This window comes from Phaenicophaeus curvirostris, chromosome 1, assembly GCF_032191515.1.
Source record: "Phaenicophaeus curvirostris isolate KB17595 chromosome 1, BPBGC_Pcur_1.0, whole genome shotgun sequence".
Classification (NCBI taxonomy): Eukaryota; Metazoa; Chordata; class Aves; order Cuculiformes; family Cuculidae; genus Phaenicophaeus; species Phaenicophaeus curvirostris.
Window position 1 is genome coordinate 122495991 of NC_091392.1, and position 27602 is coordinate 122523592.

The 27602-nt window shown below is 37.8% G+C and overlaps 1 protein-coding gene across 4 annotated transcripts in view; it reads left to right on the plus strand.

Annotated features, from left to right (window-relative positions):
• The window catches only part of DMD (dystrophin), a 1224073-nt gene that overhangs the window by 387203 nt on the left and 809268 nt on the right, over window positions 1-27602 (plus strand). For all 4 annotated transcript variants that reach the window (XM_069873469.1, XM_069873460.1, XM_069873489.1 and 1 more), the window contains exon 7: window positions 6337-6455. In XM_069873469.1, coding sequence (XP_069729570.1) covers window positions 6337-6455 — 119 coding nt within the window. The remainder of the gene's footprint in view (window positions 1-6336; window positions 6456-27602) is intronic.

The window sequence follows — 27602 nt, forward strand, 5'->3', positions numbered from 1 at the left end:
CAGCTTTCTTGTAGGCCCCCTTCAGGTACTGGAAGGTGGCTATAAGATCTCCTTGCATCCTTCTCTTGTCCAGGATGAACAAGCCCAACTCCCTCAGCCTGTCCTCATATGGCAGGTGATCCAGCCCTCTGATCATCTTTGTAGTGCCTCCTCTGGACCCATTCCAACAGTTCCATATCCTTCTTACATTGAGGAATCCAGAACTGGACACAATACTCCACATGAGGTCTCACAAGAAAGGAATAAAGGGGCAGAATCACTTCCCTCAACCTGCTGGCCATGCTTCTTTTGATGCAGCCCAGGATATGGTTGGCCCTCTGGGCTGCGAGCGCACACTGCCAGCTCATGTTCAGCTTCTCATCGACCAGCACTCCCAAGTCCTTCTCTACAGGGCAGTTCTAAATCACATCATCCCCCATCATCTACTGAAAACGGGGATTGCCCTGACTCAGGTGCAGGACCTTGCACTTGGCCCTGTTGAACCCCGCGAGGTTCTCACAGGCCCAATTCTCCAGCCTGTCCAGATCCCTCTGGATGACATCCCATCTTTCCAATGTGGCAACCACACCACTCGGCTTGGTGTCATCTGCAAACTTGCTGAGGGTGCACTCAATCTCACTGTCAATATTATTGATGAAGATATTAAACAGCACCGGTCCCTGTACAGACCCCTAAGGGACACCACTTGTCATGGACTTGGACTGGACTTGGAGCCATTGACTACTACTCTTTGAATATGACCCTCCAATCAGTTTCTTATCCACCATACCATCCACCCATCAAATTCATATCTCTCCAATTTAGAGAGAAGAATGTTGTGTGAGACTGTCAAAGGCTTTACAGAAGTCTAGATAGATCACATCCATCAGTTTACCCGTGTCCACTGTTGCGGTCACCCCATCATAGAAAGCCACTAGGTTGGTCATACAGGATTTGTCCCTGGTGAAGGCATGCTGGCTGCTACTAATCACCTCCAAGTCCTCCACGTGTTTTAGCATGGCTTCTAGGAGGATCTGTTCCATGATCTTCCCAGGCACAGAGGTGAGGCTGACAGGTCGGTAGTTCTCAGGGTTGTCTTTTCTGCCCTTTCTAAAAATGGGCACATCACCCTTCTTCCAGTCACCAGGGACTTCTCGTGATTGCCATGACTTCTCACATCTCATGGAGGGTGGCTTGGCAACCACATCTGCCAATTCCTCCAGACTCTGGGATGCATCTCATCAGGTCCCATAGACTTATGTATGTTCCGGTTCCTCAGGTGGTCACAAACCTGATCCTAGTCTGCAGTGGGAGGAAGTTTATCCCTCTGGTCACCATCTTTCTGTCTCATGACCCAGGAGGGGTGAGGAAGACTGAGGCAAAGATGTTGTTAAGTACCTCAGCCTTCTCCTCATCTGTTGATACGTGATCACCATTTCCAACCCATCAGTAGGGGTATGTTTTCTTTGACCTTCCTCTTTTGATTGATGTACCTGTAGAAGCCCTTCTTGTTAGTCTTTACTTCCCTTGCTAAGTTTAGCTGCAGCTGTGCCTTGGCCTTCCTGACCTCATCCCTACACAAGCAGGCAGCATCCCTATACATGTTCCAGGTTACCTGTCCCTGCTTCCACTGCCTGTGCAGTTCCCTCTTCTTTAGTTTAACCAGCAGGTCTCAACTCAGCCACAACAGTCTCCTCCCTTCCCTGCCTGATTTTCTATGTACAGGGACTGAGTGCTCTTGCACTTTAAGGAAAGCATCCTTGAATGTTTTCCAGCTCTGTTCCACTCCCTTGTCTCAGAGGACTATGTCCCGGGGGATCCTATTGAGTAATTCCTTGAAAAGCTGGAAGTCTGCTCTCCTGAAATTTAGTGTCCTGACCATACTCCTCACCATAAAATGTGGGTAACTACTTGTTAGGTGTCAGAATGTCTTGGCTTCATGCCTAAAATAGACAGTTTGAATATGTACTTCATAAGTTGATCAATACCGGTTTACATGATATCTCAGAAAAAGCTGAGATTTTTGCAAACTTAACTTTTTGCAGCTCACAGCAGATAATAGCAAATAATTTTGAAGGAAATATAAGTGTTAAAATAAGTAACAGTATGCCATATATTATGTTTAAAATAATTTGTGTGTCTTTGATTTACTCTTCAACAGCTTTCATGGTCAGCCTCAATTTACAGTCTCTTTTACATTTCTGTCACACTAATTCTGACTGTGTGCAGCTCTTTTTGAGAGTGGAGAGGGAGGAATGAAAAGAAAAAGTGTACAAAGTTGATTGAGTAGGTGAAGATGAGAGATAGACTTAGATATCTTCTTGTTTTTTTATTTTAGTACACTCTGGAGTTGCTACGAACAATATATTCTGTCTCCATCTAGTCTTTAAAAAGAAAAAAAAAAAACAAACCCAAAAACCTCTCGGCTTCTATTACATCATTTTTCTGTGCTTTTACAAGTATATAATTCAATTTGATTGCTAAATACTATTTACCTGTTTCACCATAAAGCATCCAGGCTGAGAGATTTAGGACAAACACTGCATTATAGAAAATACCATTATATTCATCTTAGTTGTAGTTGAGACTCTCATTGTCAAGGAATAAACACATGGAAAAGTTGTTATACTTTGGTCTTTTTTCTGTTTATATCACTGTTATATTTTAGGTATAAGGCCACCAAAATGGAGTAAAAAAGAGTTAAGATATCCTCATTGAATTCCCACAACAATATATGTGCACAATCACAATGACTCTGAGTTGAAAGAAGTTCCTTAAACTCCTTAGACATGGAAGGCTCTAATGCTGTTATTAAGGAGAGATTGCTAGCTTTACATGAATCACCGAGAAGATCTAATATGGTTCCTTTTACTTTGATGGTTGATGATAACGAAATAATTGCAGGTCTTTATTAATAAAACAAAACAAAACAAAACCAATCCCTGTCATTGAAGTGGTGATATTTTCATTTCTCTTATGTATTTTTTTTTCAGTGATGAGTAGGTGTCTCTTTTTTTTAAGAGGTTCAAACACTAGAGTGGAATTTTATCTGAATTAATGTTCTCTGCACTTTTTTGACAGAATTAAAAGAGAGTAAGAGGGTAGCATGAAGCGCTAACTGCATAGAAATAATACACTGTGAGAGCAGTACTCTCAGAAGGAAGCTTTATCTCTTATAGTGTTTTAACCCACTATTCCCTTGCTTATGGCTGACTATTTTGTTTTGATCGGATATTTCTAATGCCTTTTCTCCATCATTTTACGAAGGGATTACTTTGAGTAGGTACTCACATTTGTGTAATTATCATCTTTATGTGGACGTTTAGGCTTTTCTGCAATTGTTTTTAACACATAGTGTGAGGAGCAGTGGAGCATGGGTTACTTGGCAAAGCTACAAGGGCACATCAGTGAGACCAGGGTGTGAATTTTCAGAATATAAACTTGGAATATGTTTCCCTGAATGGTATGTTCTGCACTGAATTGAGTAAACAAGGCAGCAGCAGTGGAGTGGCACCTTCACCCTTTGAAACTCTCCCTACTACAAGTTCCAGATAATAAAGAGCTTTTGCGGTTTATTTCGTGTAATCTTTTTCCTCCAGATGGGTATCAGAGAGAGCTTTCCTTCTTTCCTCTGACTTTGTTGAGGCTTCGTTGCTTTTTTTTTTTCCCCTGGCTCTTTAATCAGGATTTTGACATGACAAGTGGCATTCATTAGCTTTCTCCTTGCTTCTTTAAAATGCATGATCTTAGGCCAGCTGACTGTCTTAGCAATGAACCCTTCACTGCAGCTGTTTCTGCTTCAGGATGGCAGAGTGGGGAGGGAAGAAGGAAAATGGCATTAAAAAGAGATCTTGGATAGAATAAGTAGAAGTTTGTCTTCAATAAATTAAAGAAAAAGTAGAAGTAAAAGTAATATTACGAAGAGGTATGAAAATACTTAAATTGGAACAAATCAAGAGGTTGCATGCTAGTTACTAGCTCCTGGTTTGCTTTAATTGTAAGAGTACTGAAGATTTATACAGGGTTTTCTTCTATAAAGAAAGCCAGGACACTACTACACCTGCAACCTTTCTTTTGAAAAGGAGGTGGTAAATTTTATGATCTAGGTGTGACTCCTCTCAGCAGCTACTGATGGAAAGTTTTTGTGAATTATGTGTGTAAATTGCTCTTTTGCTAAGTTATTTTATGCAATCAATACACCTTAAGGAAATGGCCTATTAAAACTGGCATGGTGTTTCTTCGTGATGTTCATAACTACTTTGCATAATTTTTTTACCAAAAGTTACGTAAAGTTATAAAGTTATGTAAGTTATAAAGGCTTCTGTTTTAAAAGCTTGTGATATTTTAGAAATTAGTCACTTCACAAATAAAAACAATACATACTGTGATGTTAAAATAGCTTCAAAATGTTTCAGTTCCATATGCTTTGTTTCCCTTACTTATTTGAATCTCCACCTTTGCAAACTTTATTACCTCTTCAGCTTTCACTGCCACGTGCATCTTAGATTAGTTAACTTCATGTTCATATGGCATAAACTTATTGAATGAATAAACATGTTTTTAGTAGGTAAAGAAACCAGCTCCTAGAAATTGTGTTTATTTTTTCTTCACTGCTTATAAACTCTTGTAGGAGTTATTTAATCATAATGTCTGTATATGTACTCATGAAAACAAGATTTAGCAGATGATCTCTGAGGAAAAATAAGACTAAACTTTGAATATGTGTCTTGAAATTGTACAGCTGATAAGGGCTGTGGCTAAGAACAAAGCACTGTGGTGGTATGGAGTTACTGGACATACTTGTTTACTGCATCTGAGTTTTGTTTGGTTGCTTGCTTTAAATTGGATGTAACTTGTTGCTTTTTGTAGTGACTATGGTTTGTCTTATCCATGAGTTTAATTTATGCAGAAGAAATAGAGATTATCACCTAGGTTTGCACTCCCATCTCTGTCCTACCCCCAACCAAATCTAATATTTTTAAGTTGTTCTGCATTTGGGAAGGAGAAACCTCCATTTTTTTTATTAATGTTTAAGAAGTTCTGCATAGAGAAGCAAAATAACTTAGAATAACTTAATTGATACTATGTAAATCACTCTCCTATCAGGAAAAAATTGAACAGCAAAAGTGCATAACTCAGAAATTATGACTACATAAATGAAAATTTTCTTTTACTCTTTTGACATTATTACTGTATGATTTGTTGAGCAGTTTTGCCATCCATTATAACTTTGGGAGACTATTTAAAATTAACTTCTAAAATTAATAAAAATGTAAATAAATTTGTCAAAATGAATTGCAATGTTTTAATTTGTATAAATAACATGTTGATTTATCTGTAGCTAAAATTATACATTTAAACGTTTTCTGATTTAGAACACCGTATCAGTCATAAATAGTGTAGTTGTTTTTCTTCATGTTATCTGCACATTAATTACAGAATCCCTAATTAAACTTTCTTTCCAGAGTGCCTGATAACAAATTCTGATCTCCTAATGGATAACTTTCAAATGAGATGCCAAAGATCACAGTGTATTAACATCATTTATAGCAAATACTGCAACTGATAATACAAGGGCTCAGATTGTCTATCTGAGCTGTAATTTTGTTTTGGTTGTTCTGTTTTTTTCCAGCAAGAACATTTAAATTGTGCTCTGTTGCTTTTGCTCCTATGAGCTAAAACCTATTGTTGGGCTACAGTTTTGTGCTTCTCTGAAAATTGTGTATTTTTCTAAAGGTTTTTGTAAGTAAAATGACATGTGCAGCTATGCTATGTACTTTCCCAGGTCATGAATTTTTTAATCTGTTGACCTATTTCAATCATATATAACAGTGAGCTGGTAATCTCTGAAGCAATTAATAAGTGAATTGAAATGAAAAACTGGTGGCTGGAGAGAGGAGGGAGGCTGCAAAATTACCTCAACAGTTATCTGTCCTGCTTGGCCTGCCACAGGCCAGTCCCAGTATTCATTGCCACAGCACATGATCTTTCTCATCCAGGCGCTCTTTGAGGCTGCAAGAGAGGAGCAAGCCCACTGCAAGCATTTTGGGCAGTGACAGGAGCAGAGTGCTATGAGTGAAAACAGGTGGATTGGGGGAGTGAGTTTATAGGCTGTTGGAGCTTAGTCAAGCATAAGAAATGTGGTCAATGGGATGGTGATAGACATGGATGAGTATAGAATGCAAACACATTAGAAACCAAGCTTCATTAGTTCCAGCACTGATTGAAGAAATTCTTTCATTAGGAAAATAAAAAAAAAAAAGTAGTAGCAGATGCTGATAGATAACCATAGAAGTATGTAATTAAATCTAATACTAAAAAAGGAGAAACTTACCGTTCCTCTTATTTTGGCTTTAGACCTGACTTATTTGACTGGAATGCTGTGGCTTCTCAGCAGTCACCTGTACAACGATTAGACCATGCATTCAACATAGCCAGGAAACACTTGGGCATAGAGAAACTCCTTGATCCTGAAGGTTAGTAGAAATTATGTTCTTTTCTCTAAGTGTAAAATACATTTTTCTGTTACTTGATTATAAATTACTCTGACATTTTTGAACAAGAATTTAACATTTTGCAAGATAAATCATAAACTGAAACAAAGTCCTTTGGTTAGTATGTTTCAGTGTTACCTTTGGGCTCTGTTGAAATAGCATAAAAACTGCCTGTATGTACACGCTCTGAAACAATTTTTTCCAGCTTTGGGGCCAGAGTTTTAATGTGCATGCACTGAATTAAAGGTATCTCAAGAAGTAGTTGACTTCATTTCAAAGATTTAGAGGACCTGCTCTAATATATCTTCTGGAAAGATCACGAGTTCAAGTTACTTTTTAATATATATCCAAAATGTGTGTTCAAACTCTAAATACTCATATATTTAAAATGTGACTTATGCATATTCTATATATGGACAATTTTATCAAGCTGACATCACTTATATCACTATCATTGAGTCTTATATGTAATACTTGCCCATTTCACCTTAAATATTTTGCACTTCCTTATACAGTTATGTTTGAAAGTTTCTTTGTTTTTAACATGATCTTTTTAATTTTGTCCATTTCTGTATGTTCTCTGCCCTACTTTCTGCATTGCTGAGGGCCTAACTAATTTTCTCTCCATTCCTAAAACATTCTGTACCTCAAGGTGATGTTGAGTGGCTGTTGTATTTCCTATTTATGTAAGGCTTGCATATATCTAAACACATGCTTTTTCGCCAGTGTGATCCATATGCTATAATTTCATGGAATTTCCTATTAAGCCACTAATAAATGAAGTTTTCTTTATGTTTGTGCTGTTCTCAGTGGCTTGCCTTGCTCTGTAAATTTACTGCTTTGTAAAGTTAAAAATTGTTAGAGGAAGTGGTTTAATTGCAAATGGTGATATTTTGCACTGGGTAGAATTAAACGAGCTGTGCTCACAATTAGAGCTGCAAGTAAGATTTGAGAGTCAAAGATGACAGGGGCTTGCCACCTTATAGGTAAAAGCTTTGTGAGTGCCTGCTAAGTGCCTGTCTTTTGTGCAATCAAATAATTCCCCTTGTACCAGCAATGTGTGAGGTGTCTGTGGTGTAAATTGTGGAATAAACTCGCAGTAAAAACAGTATGGTGTTGCTTCATAGAACACTGTCTTTCATCTCTAGAAATGAATTTATTCTAGAGGAGGAGGAACAAGCTTTCTATGTGCTAAAGCATGAGATTTGGCTTGTAAGCGCTGCGTGAGATTGGAATTGAAAAGTGGGTGGCACAACTGAATAGGTATTGTCACAGTCTTTTCTGTTCAACTGGTTGAACTTTCTTCTTAAACTAGATTAGTGAATAAGTTATTTTCTATATACAAAAGTCACTTTTGATTAGGCTTGTTACTCTGTTTTTGGCAAAGATACTTGCAGTTGTTCAGCCAACAGCTGAGAAAATTGCAAACATTGGGTTTTTTTCCAAATCTCTCCTGTAATTATTTACTATTCAGTGTTGTAAATCATGGTGCTTGCCACCCTTTTTTTCTCTGCAAATAAAAAACTGCAATCCTTTCCAAATGAAAAGTAAATTCTGTACCTATTTGAAAACTTATGAATTTGTGAAACTATAACAATTTTGTTCATAATATTAAATCTGTTTACTGAAAAGCAAAGTTACTTGTATGTTAAGTGATTAATCTTTTCTGAAGGTTCCAGCACACTACTTCTTTAATTTTACTTTGTTGATTATCACCCCTTCTAATTAGATACTCAAATATCTCTTAACAGCATATTGTGTAACAATGCTCTCCGGCTGTTAACTTCATAAAAAATGCAAAGTGCTACTATAAAAGAACAAAAAATGAGTATGCATTCCATGGTGAAACATTATTTTAATGTAACTTAATATTTGTCAAAACAGCACATATGAAATTTGTAAACACTGTAAAATTTGGTTTTGCTAATTAAATATTTTGCAAATGTTGTGTAGAAAGGAAGATAACTGCTTAGTAAAGCCCTATTCTTCTTCAAACATATATGGTAGTCAAAAAAGGAAGGGTTTGAGGTTTGTTGCTTGTGTTCTGACATTATTGATGATCGATACATCTTGAAATAGGTGACTAGGGAATCCATCTTAGTGCTTACATTTTTGAAAAGTAAATATTTTTATTCAAACGTTGGTTTTCTAGGTGACACATGAAGTTTATTTGTTTCTGAGGTTGCTGAAACTTCCAAGTCTGTCCCATAAGAGGCACTCAGTTTCTTCCTGAGGTTATTGATATTTTCAGCCTATCCTGTGAGCAGCTTTTAAAACATTGTTGCAGAATTTTATCTCCATTTCAGTCACCAAAGTGGTTAAGATATGGTCTATGTTTAAGTATTTCTTGTAAAATCTGTGTTGTCTCAGTTAAAACTTGTATTTTGCTCCATAAGAGATAATGGTTCTTGCTATTTTCCTCACTTATATTGATTACTAGGAGTGGTTTTTTACATCATTAGTGTATCTTAAAGCAGTCACTCTACATAGTTTTTAAGCAAATGAACTTAAAAACTACCCTAGCCAATTGTATTTACACTGATGATGCATACAAAATGTAAATGCCAGGCATCCCCTGTGAAGGGCTTCTGTGTCCTCCCATCTTAAGAAATGATTGTTTTATACACAAGTCCTAAAATAGTCTGACAACATTGTTTTTTTCTTGTTTTAATATGTTGATTTTGTATCTTGCCTATGAAGTTTGATAATGTTGTCACAGAGTATGTAACCCTACTAATTTCCTCTTAAAAATAGCAAGCTGTATGGCTTTCTCCTTATAACTTTCCTCTGAACAAAATTAGCTAAAGAAAGATTATGATTAATCAGATGTCATCTGAAGATATTATGTTTTGATATAAATTCCCAAGATACGCTACATATGCAGCATATGCAGTCATAGGAGGTGACCTTATTGCAGTCTACAGCTTCCTCAAGGAGGGCAGCAGAGAGAGAGGTGCTGACCTCATTCTGGTGATCAGCAATAGGACACAAGGAAATGAAATTAAGCTATCAGTTGGAGTGAAGATTGGACGGTGGGAGAAAGTTCTTCACTGAGAGGATGATCAGTCTTGAACAGACTTCCCAAGGAAGTGATCATGGCACCAAGCCTATCGGAGTTCAAGCAGCATCCAGAGTATGCTCTTAGGCATATGATTTAGTTTTAGGTAGCCTTGTGAGGAGCAGGTAGTTGGCCACAAGTATCCTTATGAGTCCCTTCCAGCTCAAGATATTTTGTTAACTTTTCGAATGAATCTTGCCAGTGAGTGAAACATAAGCAGGCTTCTATGTCTCTCTGGTGTTTACTACTATAATGTATGAAAGATAACAAGGGAAAAAACCAGATGTGGGAGAAAATGATGGATTGTTGAAAGTTTTCTAGAAGAAAGTTAAGGGAGACCTGGGGATTAGTGGGCAGGATTCAATAGTAAAAATGCGTTTGCAAATTGAATGTTTTAGGCCAAAGTATGCTTATATAACACTCAGTGTTCTTGTAAGAAATTTCTGATTACGCAACTAAGATCATAGAATCACTAAGTTGGAAAAAACCTTTGCAATCATAAAGCCCGACAGTACATGTCCACTACTAAATCATATCCTTAAGCACTTCATCTATCCATCTGTTAAATATCTCCAGGGACAGTGACTCAACCACCTCCCTGTGCAGCCTGTCCCAGTGCCGGATAACCCTTTTGGTGAAGAAATTTTTCCTGTTGTCCAACCTGGCCCTCCCCTACTGCAACTTGAGGCCATTTCCTCTTGCTCCTATCACTTGTTACTTGGAGAAGAGACCCATCACCTCACTACAACCTCCTGTCAGATACTTATAGACAGCATCCCCTCAGCCTCCTTTTCTCTATGCTAAACAACAACACTAATCTCAGCCACTTCCTGTAAGACTTGTTCTCCAGCCACTTCATCAGCTTTGTTACTCTTCTCTGGACATGCTCCAGGACTTCAATTTCTTTCTTGTAATGAGGGTCCCAAAACCAAACACAGTATTCGAGGTGCGGCCCCGCCAATGCCGAGTACGGGGGCACAATTACTTCCCTGGTCCTGCTGGCCATGCTATTTCTGATACAAGCCAAGATGTTACTGGCCTCCTTGGCCACCCTGGCACACTGCTGGCTCATAATCAGCCAGCTGTCAAACAACACACCCAGGTCCTAGCAGGCAGCTTTTCAGCTAGTCTGCCCCAAGCCTGTAGCCCTTCATGGCATTATTGTGACCCAAGTGCAGGAATCTTCACTTGGCCTTCTTAAACCGCATCTCATTGGCCTCAGCCCATCAGTCCAGCTTGTTCAGATCCCTTTGCAGAGCCTTCCTACCCTCCAGCAGATCCACACTTCCTCTCAACTTAGTGTCGTACACAAACTCAATAAGGCTACACAAAATCCCTTCATCCGGGCCATTGATAAAGAGATTGAACAGGGCTGGACCCAGTATTGAGCCCTGGGGAACACCACTTGTGACCAGCCTTCAGCTGGAATTAACTCCCTTCACCTCCAGACTTTGGGTCCAGCCATCCAACCAGTTTTTACCCAGCAGAGGGTGCGACTGTGCAGGCCAATGGCAGCCAGCTTCTCAAGCAGAATATTGTGGGAAGTGGCATCAAAGGCTTTACTGAAGTCCAGGTACACTAAATTCACAGCCCTTCCCTCATCCATTAAGTGGGTCACCTTGTCATAGAAGGCAATCAGGTTAGTTTGGCAGGACCTGCCTTTCACAAAGCCATGCTTACTGGGCCTCATCACCTGGTTCTCTTGTGTGTGCTGGGTAATAGCACTCAAGATGACCTGCTCCATGACCTTCCCTGACACTAGGGTCAGACTGACAGACCTGTAGTTCCCTAGATCCTCCCTTTGGCCCTTCTTGTAGCCTGTAGTTACATCTTTTAGTAGTGAACTGATTCTTCATGGTCTTTTAATCTGTATTGTAGTTGTGAAGGAACACAATTCCAGACTTTATATGTAAACTTCTGAAAAATGTACTGAAGGCTATTATGTTCCTTCTTGTGTGTCCACTTTTTCATGAGTATCTTTTTAAACATCACCAAGCAAAGAATAGGACAAGTAAATAGCAGCAAATGTGTTAGGGTCAACAACACATAGTAGTTATGTTTTATTGCCTGTATACAGTTTTGCTTTTCACTTTAGGATAAAATATATGTGCTATATAGAAGTAGAAAGTTCTTTTGAGGAGCAGAAGGGAATGATGCCATCTGATTCTTGGTTTAATGAATTTGTCCCTACTGTCATTTCTCTGGGTCTTGTGCTTGCTTGTGCTAGCCCAATAATAAATACTGTGAAGTTATATAAAGGCATTTCTGCTGTCCTTTTTAGGTGAAGTAATTATCCAGTTTCTTATACTTTACTGAGTAGCCTGATAAAAACCTCATTTAATCCATTCCAGTCACATTTTCTATATTTTTCCTTAATTTGCACCGATGTTATGAGGTTTTGGCACCATTATTAAGTGATAATGAGACTCAGGCAGTCTTCTATTTGATATCTTTTTTGTTTGATCTTAGCTTTGCATGCTTCTACATCTCAACAGTAATGGTTTCTACCATACCTTTAGTACAGAGAAGAGGGTAAACAAACTGTCATTGTTGTAATTCTTTAAGCTGTTAATCCTGTCTGTACCCAGTACTTGTATACATTTGTAACACTGTTTTTCAGTTCACTTTATTGCCCTTGCTGATGTGGCTCATGTCAAGGGAGTATGAGAAGGAATTTGTTTTCTATCGTGCTCTAAAGATTAGAAATGTTTTGTCTAGTACTGTGGCAGTGTGAAGATTTATTTATTTTTAAAGGCATGGAGGAGGCAAGTCACAATAGCTACATTTGATAAAGTGTTGCTGAGAATAGTCAAGGAAAATGCTGAATCAAGGTTAGATATCCAGTTGCACAAAACCCTTGTAATGGTTAGAAAATAAAATGAAAAAATGATTGCTCAGGGTCCCTTTGGTTTCAACATCCCACAGTACTTTTAGTTAAATAAGAGGAGGGTCCTCAGGATTCAAAATAATAATGAAGTGCATTGTTATAGGATGTTGTTTCTGGACTTTAGCCATTAATATTTGGAAAGTTTTAGGTCTGGAGATGTCTTTTAAACCATGCAACCAGCGTGGCATTAGCAGTAAATTTTCAGTTGGGAAAGGATCAGTGTCTGGTATCTTTTACACAGTTCTTGAGGAAAGCAAATGTGAAAATCTGCAGGGGTCTTCAGTCTTATTGGCAATCTGACACTAAGAGTTAGAAAAATTATATTAATGATAAATCAACACATATATATTTTGATATCTAATTTTTGGGTTGCTTTTGTTTGTTTCAAAAGTAACTATGTGAAATGCAGTTTACTATATACTCACATAAACTATTAAAGCTCTTGTATCTCATTTGTGTTTCCTGAGCATCGTCACCAGTTCTGTTCAGGTATTCTGCAGCTGTGCATTTTTAGTGTTTTTCTGGAACATGTGGATGGCTTGTGAAACAATAGATGGTTCTGGTTCAGACACCGGATTCTAAAATTATGTCCTGTACCAAGCTAGTCTGTGAGCAGTTGAAAAGAAGATAAATTCCTTAAAGATAAAGTTACGTTTCTTAAAAGGAGCTCAGAAATCCTAATCACATCTCTCTGCTGTTTTTGAGTCTTAAAATTCTCCTTTAAAAAAAATAAAATAAAGGAAAGAAATAAGATATGTTTAATTAATCTCTACAAGTTTTGAACATGTTCTGACATGTGAATTCTGCTTATCTCTAAGCATTCCTTCTGCTAGAATTACATATATCAGGGGTAGGCTTGCATTAGCATTGTTACAGCATTGAAAAACAACAGTAAAACACAACCCTTTAACAGTACTGTGTTAAGAGGCTCAAGGACAAATAAGGCCCTCTTATCACTGAAAAAGCTTAAAATAACTGGGTTTAATTAGGAGCAGGGCACATACATTGCAAAAGAAACTATAAGATTTTCTATCATAGTGGTTTTGCAGATTATAGTAGTCAAAATACGGAAATTAAAAAGCTCTGTGGTAACTTTGTATTGCAGTTACACTTGTAGGTAGCTCAGCAACTGTTAAGACATAAGGATCAGTATATGGAAGGTCTAAAAGTATTTAGAAATGAAGATAGTTATAGAATCTTAGAACAGTTCGAGTTGGAAGAGACCTTAAAGATCATCCAGTTCCAACCCTCCTGCCATGGGCAGGGATATTTACCACTGCATCAGGCGATCTAAGGCCCTCTTCAACCTGGCCTTGAGCACCTCCAGGTATGGGGCACCCATAACTTCCCTGGGCAACCTGTTCTAGTGCCTCACCACCCTCATGGTGAAGAATTTCTTCCTAATGTCTACACTAAATCTTCCCCTGTCCAATGTACAGCCATTGTCCCTAGTCCTATCCTTACATGTCTTCGAAAAAAGTCCCTCCCCAGCTTTCTTGTATGCCGCTTTCCTTTCTTATTGTGTTTAAACCAATGTAACTTGCACTAAGTTATTTTCTACTCCTTTTAGAAAAGTTCTGTGGTATTACTCAACAGCTCATTCTAGCAAAAAGAGTTGAGCAGATTTCCTCAGTGTTTAGGGTGTGAATCTGACTCAGAGTCACTCAGTCTGTTTATGAAACACATAAACATAAGCAACTCTGTAATATTAATGTAGGCAAGATGTAAAAAAAAAAAAATAAGCTGTTGTCATAGAATCACAATCATCTAGATTGGAAAAGACCTTTAAAATCATTGAGTCCAACTGCAAACCTACTACTGCTAACTCCACCACTAAACCATGTCTCTAAGTGTCATATCTACACCTCTTTTAAATACCTCCAAGAATGGTGATTTAACCACTTCTCTGGGCAGTCTGTTCCAATGCTTGACAATCCTTTTGTTCAAATAATTTTTCCTGATATCTAACCTAAACCTCTCTGGCTGTAACTTGCGACCATTTACTGTTGTTTTATCCCTTGTTACTTGGGAGAAGAGAGCAACATCTGCCTCACTACATCCTCCTTTCAGGTAGTTGTAGAGAGCAATAAAGACTCCCCTCAGCCTCTTCTTCTCCAGACTAAACCATCCTAGCTCCCTGAGTTGCTCCTCATAAGACTTATGCTCCAGACCCTTCACTGGCTTCATTGTCCTTGTCTGGACATGCTCAAGCACCTCGATGTATTTGTTGTAGTGGTGGGGCGGACCCAAAAGACCTGTACACTGCCAAGTACAGTGGGATGATCACTTCCCAGCACCAAACACTTTTGCAGTGAAAGTTGAATACAGAGGTTTTCTGGTGTGTTACTTGGGGAGAAATTGTAAATGCTAGCTGGTGACAGTTCAGCCTTCTAAAATTAATATCCATTACTTCTGTTATCAAGCGGGTATCAAGCACTTTTTGAAGTCTTTCACTCTGAAACATTTACATCTTACCATTGTTTTCATTAAGAAATAAAAAAAAAAAATAGGGGGGAAAAGTCAGCAAGGGGGAAGACTTGGAAAATGTTATTTGCTTTTTGTATTTTTTACAAAGGAAAATTCTAAAACTAAAGTTAGGGAATACTTGATCCTAAAGCAGTGAAAAAAGCTTTGTATATGAAACAAGATTGGAGACTGAAAAAAAGAAGTATATGTCTCTGCCTCTATCTGCTTTGACTGGGTAAGGAGCTCTGCATATGTTCTAAAGGACCACAGACCTCTCTTGCCTTGTCATTTGTAATGTTAGCTCCCTGTTTTAATGATGCCCAGAGCACAAGATAATGGAAAACACATTGGAACTCATGACACACTCTTAAGTAATCTTGACATTGTAAAATGTACTTGGCTGAGTGTATTTCTTACTGAAATGGGTCAAGTTTTTTCAAAACCGGGAAAGTTTTTTCTCTATGTCCTGTTGTTGCTCTACTTCAAGCATGTTCTGTCAGTAAGAGTGTTTTATCTATGACTTCACCATATGCGTCACATAAAAGCACACATGCCATCTTTTTGCAAGGAAAAGAGAGACTGTTGCAGCATCATGCCATAGGAAAATTCATGTTCTGTTAGCCAGAAGATTTTTCTCCTCTACAAATATATTTTTTAAGGCATTAGCGATCACATAAAACAGTAGTTATTAACTGGTTTGCCATGCATCAAGTAGAAATTGAAAAACAGTCCTTTTCCTGAGGATCTTCTGACAAAGGAGGACATTTGTTTCTGTGCATATAAATAAATAGATTTCAAACTTTAGTTTTTCTTGCTATGGTCTAATTTTTTTCTTGTCTGTTAAGACAGGAACAACCACTGATTTTTGTGGTTGTTTGAAATGATGGAGAGCTAAGGCTCATGGAATACACAGGTGTTCTTGCAGGTCATGTAGATTGTATGAACAGAAGTAACTATTAGAAGCAAGGGGACTTAAACCTTTCATCTAGGGCATAATGTTTTTCTGTAGGATGTATCTTAATTTTGTCCACCCTTGCACATGTATGAGATCTATTTATCTATATAGAAATACTGCTACTAAATACATGATCAAGCAAGAATAAACTAAAAAATTTAGCAAGCAAGCTCATAGTATAACAGGTATCTGGATGCTAAGCACATGTCTTATTGCCCTATTAATAGCTGACTAAATACTTCTACGGGATCATAGTAATGCAAATAATCTAAAATCTGAATAAATTGTGTCTGTTTTTCCATTAATGTCTTGTTAAGTCTGAATACATAAAACCAAGCATGACAGCTACATTAAAATACATGAAGAACCAAACAGTGGTGATGCTTATGAAATGTTTTACATTTTATGATAAAAGTAGGGGTAGGTATTAGAATAAACAGGGAATAAGTTTCCTTGTATTCACAGATGATCTAGTATTCGTCTTGGTTTTTTAGTGGTGGTATAATTCAGGTGTGCCACTCACTATACATTTCTGTAAAGCCATTTCATAGCTTGTAACAATGTTGTTCTTCAAACTGGTAAGCTTTGGTGGCCACAGTTACTGTTCTTCATATAATGCTCATCATGAATGAGAAACTATGAAGGCTTCCCACATTTCTAACATAAATGTTCTGTCCAGCTGCTTCCAAGGTAAGAAGAAGCAGAGTGTACCTATGCTGTTGAGCTGCAGCAGGAATTGGGATAGGAGGGAGAGATGGGCAGCAATATCAGCCCATGGACTGAAACCTGGTGGTGAAACATGATGTTGCAGATACTCCAAAGAACACACGGGTGTTTTAACCAGGAGTCTGTTATTTGACAAATTTTTCAGTCTTGTGGATTTAGAACACTTTACCACCTCTTAACCCTGAGTATGCATACACATGTAGAAATCAAGGATATTCTAAATACCCCTTTTCTTGACTTCAAAATGCTCCATCTAAAGGTAGCCTTCGGGTCCTGCTTAAGCAGATCATCTCCTTTCCTAGTGCTCAGCTAGCTGTGGATTTACAGTTCTCCACCTTGCTTTGTTGGGTTTTTTTTCAGTCTGTGTTAATATTCTGCAGTCACAGTGCCTCAGAACTGTCTGTCAGACTGTAATCATTAGCCTGCTTTGACAAATAATGACATAGGTTTCCTTTATATCACATTATGTGTAATTTTCTGTTCAGAGTTACCAGTGCTGTGTTTTAGTATTGTTTTTCCAAATAAATAATTTCTGTAAGTGTGTTAAAATATTCATCCACTTTCAATTGTAAGAAATTTGGGAAGGCAATAATACATGTATTATAGTTTACATGTTGTGTCTTCTGCTGGGACTTGCTGTACCGTAATCCATGCTTTAAGCTAAAATAAATGATGTTTGTTTATAGCATGCTTTTTTAAACTCTGTAATTTAATTAATGAAGCCATTGGAATTATGCACATAGTTCTTGCTTGCTGAAAGTAACCACTGATGGAAGACAACTGAGAAGAGATCAGTTGGAACACAATTATGTTGTGAGAGAATTAAATAAGTTTATACTAGTCTTAAAATTACAGAAGAAAAAAGGGGATTATTTAGGTAAACAGTCAACACAGTGTGACAAGTTTCTGGTGGTGCATAGCAATGCATATACTTTTACAGGATATTTTGTCACGTGATAGTTTTAAAAGATGTGAAAGAACTATAGTTGCTTAGCCAACAAAAAGCCTATCTTAGATTTTAAAATAAATTTCACTTGAAGGAAAGAGATTATAGATTATATATGTTAGATCATGTTTTAATCTACTTATTTTTTAATAACTAGAGAAGTCCTTCCAGCTAACAATAGACTCAGATCAAAATATTCTGCTTTGCTTTGATCTTAGAATCCCAGTTCCTACAAAAATTTGCCATGATCTGTACTTTCAGCATTGTTAATACACGTATAAATATATGTATAATTTTTTAAAAAGGGTTTCTGAAAATACAGTTCATGTAAAGTGTTTTAAAATATGAGTAATGACACTTGGAGGTTAATACTCTATAGAAAAATCTAGGAGACGGCTTTTGCTTAAATATCAAGAAAACCGTTGGTGTCTTCATATCCCTCAGGCATTTGATGACTGAAAGAATTTGCTCAATTTAGAAAACCTATAAGCACTTGGGATATTCCACTGCAAAGATATCACTGTCTGCCTGTCTGCTAATATTGATTTGAAAAGCTGCTAAAGAGATTACCTAACTTAGGAGAAAAAACTCATACAGCTGTCTTGAGACTTCTGGATTTTAAATTTCTCGTGAATAGAAGGATAATTAAGATGTTTACTTGCTAGGAACAAATAATATTAATTGGTGACATTTTTGATTAAAATCTCTGCATTTTAAACAGAATGATTCTAGACTTATTTTGAAGCATTGTTCCCACTAACCCTCCAAACACAATAGAGCACAGTTTCAGCTGCATAAGGAAATATAAACGAAAGATTAACCACCTCCTAAAACCTTGTAGCAGGTCAGTAGTTTGAGTTAAGTTAATCAGTATACTAAGTCTTGTGTCAGGAACAAAACACTGATGTGTACAGAAATAGACGACTTTGCTTAAAAATAATAAAAAAAGTAAGGCATAATTTGGTAATGCAGCACCAATGGTAATATCTACTATATCTTTTTTAGTCATGTACACAAAGATGCATACATGAAAGACTTTTTTCAGATATTCCCATGAAACACTGAGGAGTTCTAAATCAGTGATTTCTGTCCAGTATCCAGGTTTTTCCCTGGTGCTTCATTAAACTGTATTAAACTGCCTGAGGCAGAACCCCAGCTTCTGAAATTCCAAGTTTGGACATTGGAGGGAAAAAAAAAAAAAAAAAGAACTTATTTAAGATGGTGAACTAATCATTGTTTTAATTCTGCTTCTTGAGTTTGTGATTTTAAATTGTAGGATTTCTTGTTTTGCTGATGAATTCTTGGTAGTTTCAGTAATGCTACTTCTCATGCTAAAGAATGTTTGATGAGGGGGCAAGAATGGGTTGATGATAGACTGTGGAATGTTCTAGTGAAAAATAATATTACACACTGGACAAGGAAGGAGAGAGACACAAATGCTGAAAATAATTTTTTAGCAAGAAGAAACTGCATAAAACTTTTTGCCAAGAAAATATGACTAGTAACATCTATTTTCTGGGTTCTTGGGTTTTTTTCTCCCTCCATCAAAACAGTCTGTAGTGAAAATAGACTTCTACCTGTAAAAAAGTGTTACCAGTGACTGGTAATATAGAGTTCTAGTTCTAAAAGTTCTTTTCAGCTGAAAAACTTTCAATACTGTGAAAATTTAACTCTTTTCTAGAATACAGGTTGTCTCAACATGCTACAAAAGCAGAGAGAAAATTTTTTCTTTTTTTTTTTTTTACTGCAGAATATGAAAGATTTCATTCAATAAAAGAAATCCCAGTCTTTGCATGATTCTTTATTCTGTCTCTCTTCTATGAGCCAGATCTGAGAACCTTCTTATTTGAAGAAAGTGAGTTTTCATAAAGGCAAAAATAATTTTCTCATTTTCAATGCAGAAGAGATGGCAAAGGTTGTCTTGAATGTAAAATTCTCCAAAAGATTGAGAAAAAAAGTATTACTTCAGTTTTCTTAGGGCATGAATACTGTGATGATTACAAAGACTGCCATTTGGAATAACATCCCAGTAAAAGCAGCGTTGGTTATTAAAACTTTTTAGTAGTTAAACATCACATAAAAAATATAGTGATCTATGGGCTTAAACTTCAATGCAGTAATTTTTTTAAGATATAGGAATTAAGGAGTCTAGTGAAATACTGTGTGACAGTGCAGGATAATAATAATAATAGTAGTCATAATAATAATAATACCATCACTAAACGTTAGGAAATGTACAGAACTTTCTCTTTTGAAAGTATTAAAATAGTTCTTTCCAAGAACTCCAAGAAATAAAGTGATAGACCTGATAATTTTAATTGCCCATTCCATGTGGAAGCTTTTTTAGTGTTAATAACAGTTACTTTGGAGACTTTGTCAGCCAGGAAAGTTAGTTCTGTGTGAGACTTGTGACAAAAGTGATAATTTCATTCAGCTATTGATTTTAAGCAGGCCTTGTTCTGTAGAAATTACTCCTATCTGCAACAGCCTGGTTACTCTGTGGAATAAAGAAATCCAAAGATGTGTGACAATTTTATAAAACCTGTAAGCCTTGGCTTTTGCAGTTAGAAGACAGAGGCTTTCAATATAAAATAGAGATGGCAGTAATTCTTTTTTGTTGGGAGCGTAGGGAAAGGAGGGTTTTGTTCCAGTGTACAAGTTATTTTTTACTTCCCATACAGAGAGGAAGGTCGCACAGCCTCTATTGACTGTAACGAAACATTCATTGCTTGACTAAGCCATCTTTCACTGAAAGGTATTTCTGGGTGCAGCCATGGCAATAATCTGGTTTGTTTGCCGCACAAGGTGCACTAGAAAGGATTAAGATTTTGTTCTTTTATTGATAAGTAAATAGAAAGGTATTATTTTCTGCTGTAATATACTGATTTCTCTTTAGAGTCTAACCTCCTGTGCATGATCCACTTATGAAAATGTTGATAATTGCCATAGCCAGAAAAAGTCTCATGTATTAGGGCATTTATTTTATGGAATCTTAGTAAATCATCAGAAGAGCAGTGAGGCTGGTTGAGGGGCCTGAGAACAAGTCTTATGAGAGGTGGCTGAGGGAACTGAGATTGTTTGGATTGAGTGCAGGTGTCAAGGTGTTGGTATCCAAGGTAGGGAGGGGAGACTGGTTGAGAGAAAACACTAAACACTGACCCTGAGATCATGTGATCAGCTTTGCCTCACTGACAAAACAGAGTATAACTTGTGGCAATAGCAAGGGAGTAGAGGTGTCTGGAATGGTGAAATGGAGACTCAGAAGTGGAGGAGGTGAGGTGAGACAAGGTGTTGGAAGAAAAGTGAGTCTGAAAGTGAAGTTCGGTCTGGCAAAGGAGGAGAAAAGGTGGTTTTCCCTAGGTATTTAGATGTCATTTTTTGTTTTCCAATACTTGAATTAGTATTTAAACTTACATTTTCTTAATTGGCAGTAAATGAACTTAAACCCCAAGCTGAGTGTGTTTTGTGCACAATAATAACTGATGTGTGATTTCCCTGTCTCTTATTTTGATCAATGAGTTTTCCAATTCTTGTTCCTCCTGTTGTTTCCCCTGTCCCACGGGGAGCTAGTGAGCTTCTGGTAGGGGCTTGGTTGCTAGCCAGGGTCAACCCACAACACCTAAACATATTCAGTGGAACAAAGAACACGTGTAATACAAATCAAAATAAATTTCATTTATCTGTCTTTGACTCTTCTTTTTTTTTTGAACAGTTTCACTGTGCAGATGATAATCCAAGATTTCCTTAGCCTCTAAAATAGACAACAATCGTGTTTTCCCCTGAGTGAAGTTGGGTTAAGGGTATGATGGCTGCCAGTTCCTGGGCTATTTGTCATTTAAGAAGACTACCAAAGGGCAAGAAAGGTGAAAATAGCATTGTGGCACCTGGAACCAAAATCAGAAATACAGTTATGCTTCAGCCTTGTATGACGGCGAAGATGCGGACGACACTAAGCTGGGTGGAAGTGTTGATCTGCTGGAGGGTAGGGAGGCTCTGCAAAGGGATCTGAACAGGCTGGACCACTGGGCAGAGTCAAATGACATGAGGTTTAACATGGCCAAATGCCGGGTCCTGCACTTGGGGCACAACAACCCTGTGCAGTGCTACAGACTAGGAGAAGTCTGTCTAGAAAGCTGCCTGGAGGAGAGGGACCTGGGGGTGTTGGTTGACAGTCGACTGAATATGAGCCAGCAGTGTGCCCAGGTGGCCAAGAAGGCCAATGGCATCTTGGCTTGTATCAGAAATGGCATGACCAGCAGGTCCAGGGAGGTTATTCTCCCTCTGTACTCGGCACTGGTGAGACCGCTCCTCGAATCCTGTGTTCAGTTCTGGGCCCCTCACCACAAGAAGGATGTTGAGGCTCTGGAGCGAGTCCAGAGAAGAGCAACAAAGCTGGTGAAGGGGCTGGAGAACAGGCCTTATGAGGAGCAGCTGAGAGAGCTGGGGTTGTTTAGCCTGGAGAAGAGGAGGCTGAGGGGAGACCTCATTGCTCTCTACAACTACCTGAAAGGAGGTTGTAGAGAGGAGGGTGCTGGCCTCTTCTCCCAAGTGACAGGGGACAGGACAAGAGGGAATGGCCTCAAGCTCCGCCAGGGGAGATTTAGGCTGGACATTAGGAAAAAATTCTTCACAGAAAGGTTCATTGGGCACTGGAACAGGCTGCCCAGGGAGGTGGTTGATTCACCTTCCCTGGAGGTCTTTAAGGGACGGGTGGACGAGGTGCTAAGGGGCATGGTTTATTTTTTGATAGGAATGGTTGGACTCGATGATCCGGTGGGTCTCTTCCAGCCTGGTTATTCTATGATTCTGTTTGCTCAGAGCTTTCTTTCTGAGCATGTGCACAACCTACAAGACCAGGATAGAGTAAGATCTGTTTAATTGAATTAAACTGAATATGATGAGGTAATGGTGCATATATAGCCTTTGTTTGCTCTTCTGATTGAGCTTCTGTAAATTCTGCATTCCTGTGGTTCTACTCTCTAACTGCAAACACCAGTAGATTACCTCCAGAGGATTAATTGTCCTTAGAAACACAAATCTCCAGATTCATATTGATAAACTGATATATTAAAGTTAGATATTTCTGCTTGTGAAGAGTGAAAGGTGATTGCTGACAGGAGAAAACTTCCAGAAAGATATTATAGAAGCTAGAGGAATTCCACAAGTTGTAGTTTGAGGACAGCTGAAAGACTGGATAAAGCTCAGATACGTTGCTGCTCTTTGGACACTGTAGGAATTGCATACTCATTCCCCCAGTGTTGCTAATGATAATGTTCTATTAATCAAGGGATTTGTGTATGTTCATTAAGGGGAAGTGTTCAGTTGTGAAACTATAACTGGAATTCAAGAGACTTTTAAAAGAAGAAATTGTGTGCAGAAGAAATACATAGCCTTAGAGTATTAATATGCATTGAGTTCTACTCTGTAATTAATGGTTATCATCACAGAAAATATCCGGGATGGCACAGCAGAACTTCATCATGTCTTTTGCAGCTCACGTGTGTTACTTCTAGCACCATTTTTTGTCTGTAGCTTATTCTAGGAATTCTTGTCACTGTCTGCATAAATTACGCTTTTCCTTTTTGCTATATCTTAGGGGAGAACTTGTCTTAAACCAGTTTGTGGGAATTAAGTATTAGGAATGGAGTAAAGATTAGCAATATTCTGGATGTTGCACTGATTGTGTGTTCTTTTGTGGTTGACATTAGTATTCGTTATTACTACCTGGGCAGTTAAAAATAAGTATCTGGCATATATGACCCATGAAATTTAGATTGATCTCATCTCTTTTAACCTTCGGTGTTATGTGAACTGTGTATTTGTATAGGTGAAGCACTTGTTAAACGATCGTTTTAGTTCAATGGGCTGAGACAAGTATTTCTTCTGTACTGGGAATGCACAATTTACCTTTACCTTTTAACTTTAGGCAGTATGAGTCTTTCAAATAGCGCAAAGAATGCTGTCAGAAATGTTTGCCTGAGTGCCCTTTAAATCTCTCTCTTGCACATGATGTGATCAAATGCAAAGAGTTATTGTTGTAGTTTTCAAATAGCTAGCTAGGAAATTCTTTGAATCAGCAGTCTTGGATGCTAAGTGGGGTGCATGTATGAAAAATAAGATGATTAACACTACACTGGCAAGTGTCAAGCTTTTATTCTTTGGCAATAATCTTTTCCATTTATAATTGGAATATGAAATCTTTTTTTTCCTCAGTAGCATTAGGAAACAGTAGTTTTAATAAAACTGTAGATGGGCAATAAAAAGTACTCCTATTTACCGTAAAAATATACTGAAATTAGAGCTTTATGGAATTACTTGGAAAAGTGTTTATTTTCTTGCAATACATCTTTCCTGAGCTGAGTCTATCCAGGAAATGCCTGGATAGATACCTGGAAATACCTTCTGAAGGTGTTAGAGGGTGGCCTCACAGTGGCACCTGACAGCACCCTCAGCATTGCTGCTTTCAGCTAGCTAATGGGAGAGTGTTGAGAGGGCAGACAGACTCTTCTCAGTCTCCTCACAGGCTGAAACAAGGGAAAATAAAATTTGACTTGAAGAACAATTCGTTTCATTTTGAGTGTGGTCAAACACCAAAACAGTTGCCTATAGAGGTTGTGGGATTTCCATTCTTGGATATATTCAGAAGTAACTGAACAAGGCACAGAGCAGCCTGATAGAAATTAACCCTTTTTAAAGTCTGATTTTTATTAGGTGATCTAGAGAGGTCCCTCCTGAGCTACATTGTTCCGTGAGTCTATCCCTTGTCCAATAAGACTTCCCTTTACAAAAGCTACGTTGACTGGTCTGTTGTGCATAGTATTTCTTATGTGTCTGTGACTTTGATTACTTATTATCATTACAGTAGTAAATGTAGGAGCCTTTACAGAGTTACTATTGCATATGCCACCTTGCAGGCATCATATTCTGAGGTGATTTTAAAGCAGATGCTATGTATTACAGTTTATGGTTCACTGGTTCAACTTTGAGTTTATTTAGTAATTCCTGGATAAATGACATTTGTTTCTCATGACCTGTCACTCCTTTTTCAATTAGTTGCACTGTCTTTTCTACACATACTTCATTGTGAGATGGTAGCTCTTGCTGATCACTCTCCATGCCCCCTCAGATTGTTTTGGCACGGGAAGCTGTGCTGACAAGTGACAGGGGACAGGACAAGAGGGAATGGCCTCAAGCTCCGACAGGGGAGGTTTAGGCTAGACGTTAGGAAAAAATTCTTTACAGAAAGGGTCATTGGGCACTGGAACAGGCTGCCCAGGGAGGTGGTTGAGTCACCTTCCCTGGAGGTGTTTAAGGCACGGGTGGACGAGGTGCTGAGGGATATGGTTTAGTGTTTGGTAGGAACGGTTGGACTCGGTGATCCGGTGGGTCTCTTCCAACCTGGTTATTCTGTGATTCTGTGATTCTGTGACTGCAAACTCAAATAAGTCATTTAGATTCTCAGCAGTTACCTTGTTGCCTTTGCAGGCTCTTGTTGTGTCGATCCTTTCATTCAGCAAAGTCTCTAGGAGGGATCTTACTCTGGATGTATTTGGTAGAGGATTTATTACTAGTTTTCATGTGATTTGCTAGTTGTTCCTTCTTGGCCAGTGTGTCTTGTGATTTATTTAGTGGTTGGGGTTTTTTGTTTTGTTTGGGGTTTTTTTTTTTTGTTATATTAAGCCTGTCAATTTATTATCCTTTCTGTTTTCTCCATTTGGATTTGATCTGAGCTTCCTGAAAGATGCTTCTTCTAGTAACTGCTCTTCAGCTCTGCTGGCTGACTCTTATTGTGTCTTCATTCCTTCCCTTCATCTCTGTTTTCCAAGGTGTTCATTTGCTTCCTTCTCACTTGTGATTGAACCCTGATCTTCTTTTGGATTCTTCTCTTGAATCTCAATCTTGCTAGTAATAAATGGACACTGTGCTGCCTGCATGACAGGAGTTATGATCTGGAAGTAGACATTCAACCTGCTTTGTTTCTTTAACAGTTGTCCTTTATAGTCCCATCTACTGATTCTTCCACAGTGATTTTTCTTTGTCTCTCAGTGAAACTCTTCCCTTACCTTTCCTCTGCTTGCTAGCCCAAAGAATGTCAGTGATTTTTTTTTCTTCTCAAATATTAATTTTTAGCTGTTCATTTTTTGTTTTTAATGAAGTCTGGTGGCACTTAGTCACATAAAATACAGACATTGTGTTTGTTTCTTGAAGTTTCTGAAGTAAATAATGGTAGAAGGCTAAGGACAGAGTGATTTTTGTCTCCTTGTTCTCTCTCTTCACCTGTCTTACCTCCAGCAGTTTCTAGATACAGTATATTATTTCTCCCTGAGCAACTGAAAATGCAAATAGTTGGTAACTACAACAAATGTTATTTTAGTTTTCTTTAAGGAAAAAATTACTTCCTTATCCTTTATGAATTAATGAGAAATACTCAATGTTTTTAGTTAAATGTCTTAGCCATTCTTTCTTCACGTTTTATGATATTACTTATTTATTTTTAGTATAATTGATGCAATGAATGATATTACTTGCTAGTGTGACACTGGTTTTCAGTTTATACAATCAGTCCGCTCCACAGATATGATGTTATGCAACACTGCACTTCAGATGAGGGGAAAAAAAATTGGTTCATAAATACTAAACCAAAGGAACTGGAAAATAATTTGGATTTTCTGATGTAATAATAAAGAATTTTAACATGGCTCTAACATCCTTAAATTGACTGATTTTTATATAATTCTTCTTCCAGCTCTTTAGTATCTTTAACCGCAACCATAAAATCCCTCCTTTTTTAATGTTGTCACTCTTTGTGGGGGTTTTGTATTTTAGAGACAGTGGGTGTGTGAGGGTGTTTGCAATGTCCTTTGATAGTTGGCACATGTTGGCTCCATGCTGAATGGTCAAATCCTTTCTTTGAAACTTTCCCATTAATCCACTAAAATCTGTGTTACAAGGTGGACTCTCCACAGGCATGACTGGAAAAAGCTCTAGAAAGATGAGTGTCAACAGTATTAAAAATACCATGCTCACATTGAAATGGTAATTAAATGCTGCGTGTTCTGTTGGCTGGAATTTATAAGATAAATATCCTTATCTACTGTAATAGAGCTGAACAAAGTATTGCTGGTTGAGGAAAGACGCTAGGCCACAGTTACTATTGTAAGATCTCCACCTTATGCTGAGTTAAGAAATTCTAGTGGAGTCATGCTTCATTAGTCAAATATTTTGTATGGATACATGTTGACTAAGAATCAGAGAAAAGGAGAAATCCTTTATCATTCATGACAGTGTTGGAAGACTGTGTGGCTATTCCACTAGTTATTTCTAACAGCAGTGAAGAGTTGAACTGAAGTCCAAGTGCCGGGACACAGCATTTCAAATGCCAATAACCTCATCCACACCTGGCATACACCCTGTAGAGAAGACAGCCACCAGTCAATATTTTCCCAGCATGAAGTAAGACAGTACCAGGCAGTGGAAGCACTTTGGAAGATTTTGTTCCTGGCATTGGCAGTCTTGTCAAGTGTCTTCTACTAGCTGAGCAAATGAAATTCCTCAGCCTGCAAGCATCATTCTTTCTGATCTAGCCTTCTCTCCTCATTAATTCTGAAAGAAAAAAAAAAAACACCTCTGATTTTTACCAACCTCACTAAAGTGAATAAGTACTTCCCTGATACAGATGGTGTTGAGGGAGTGTTCTTAGTCTGAAGTCAAGAACATGTTCTATCAAGGATGAATTCTTTTGTTGAGAAGAAAATTCAATGAAGATTCATTGCTTTGGGAAATACCATGACTAAGCCGAGTTCCAGATTATAAATTATGCTGGAAATTTGAGGGAAGATACTTCCAAACCTCCAAGCTACTGAAACTTGGTTTTAAACCATCAGAGTGGGGAAATTTATGAAAGCTGCAGTTAAACTATTATATAGAATTTAAGCATGTAATTTTATAATGTTATCCCTACTGTGCAATGATAATGCAATTATTGTTTATAGGTTTTCTGGTAAAGAATTCTACTTTTGCTAAAGTAAATGAATAATGATTGTGCTCTTATTGAGTGTTTAATCTTCAGAGCACGTTAAAAATAATAATTA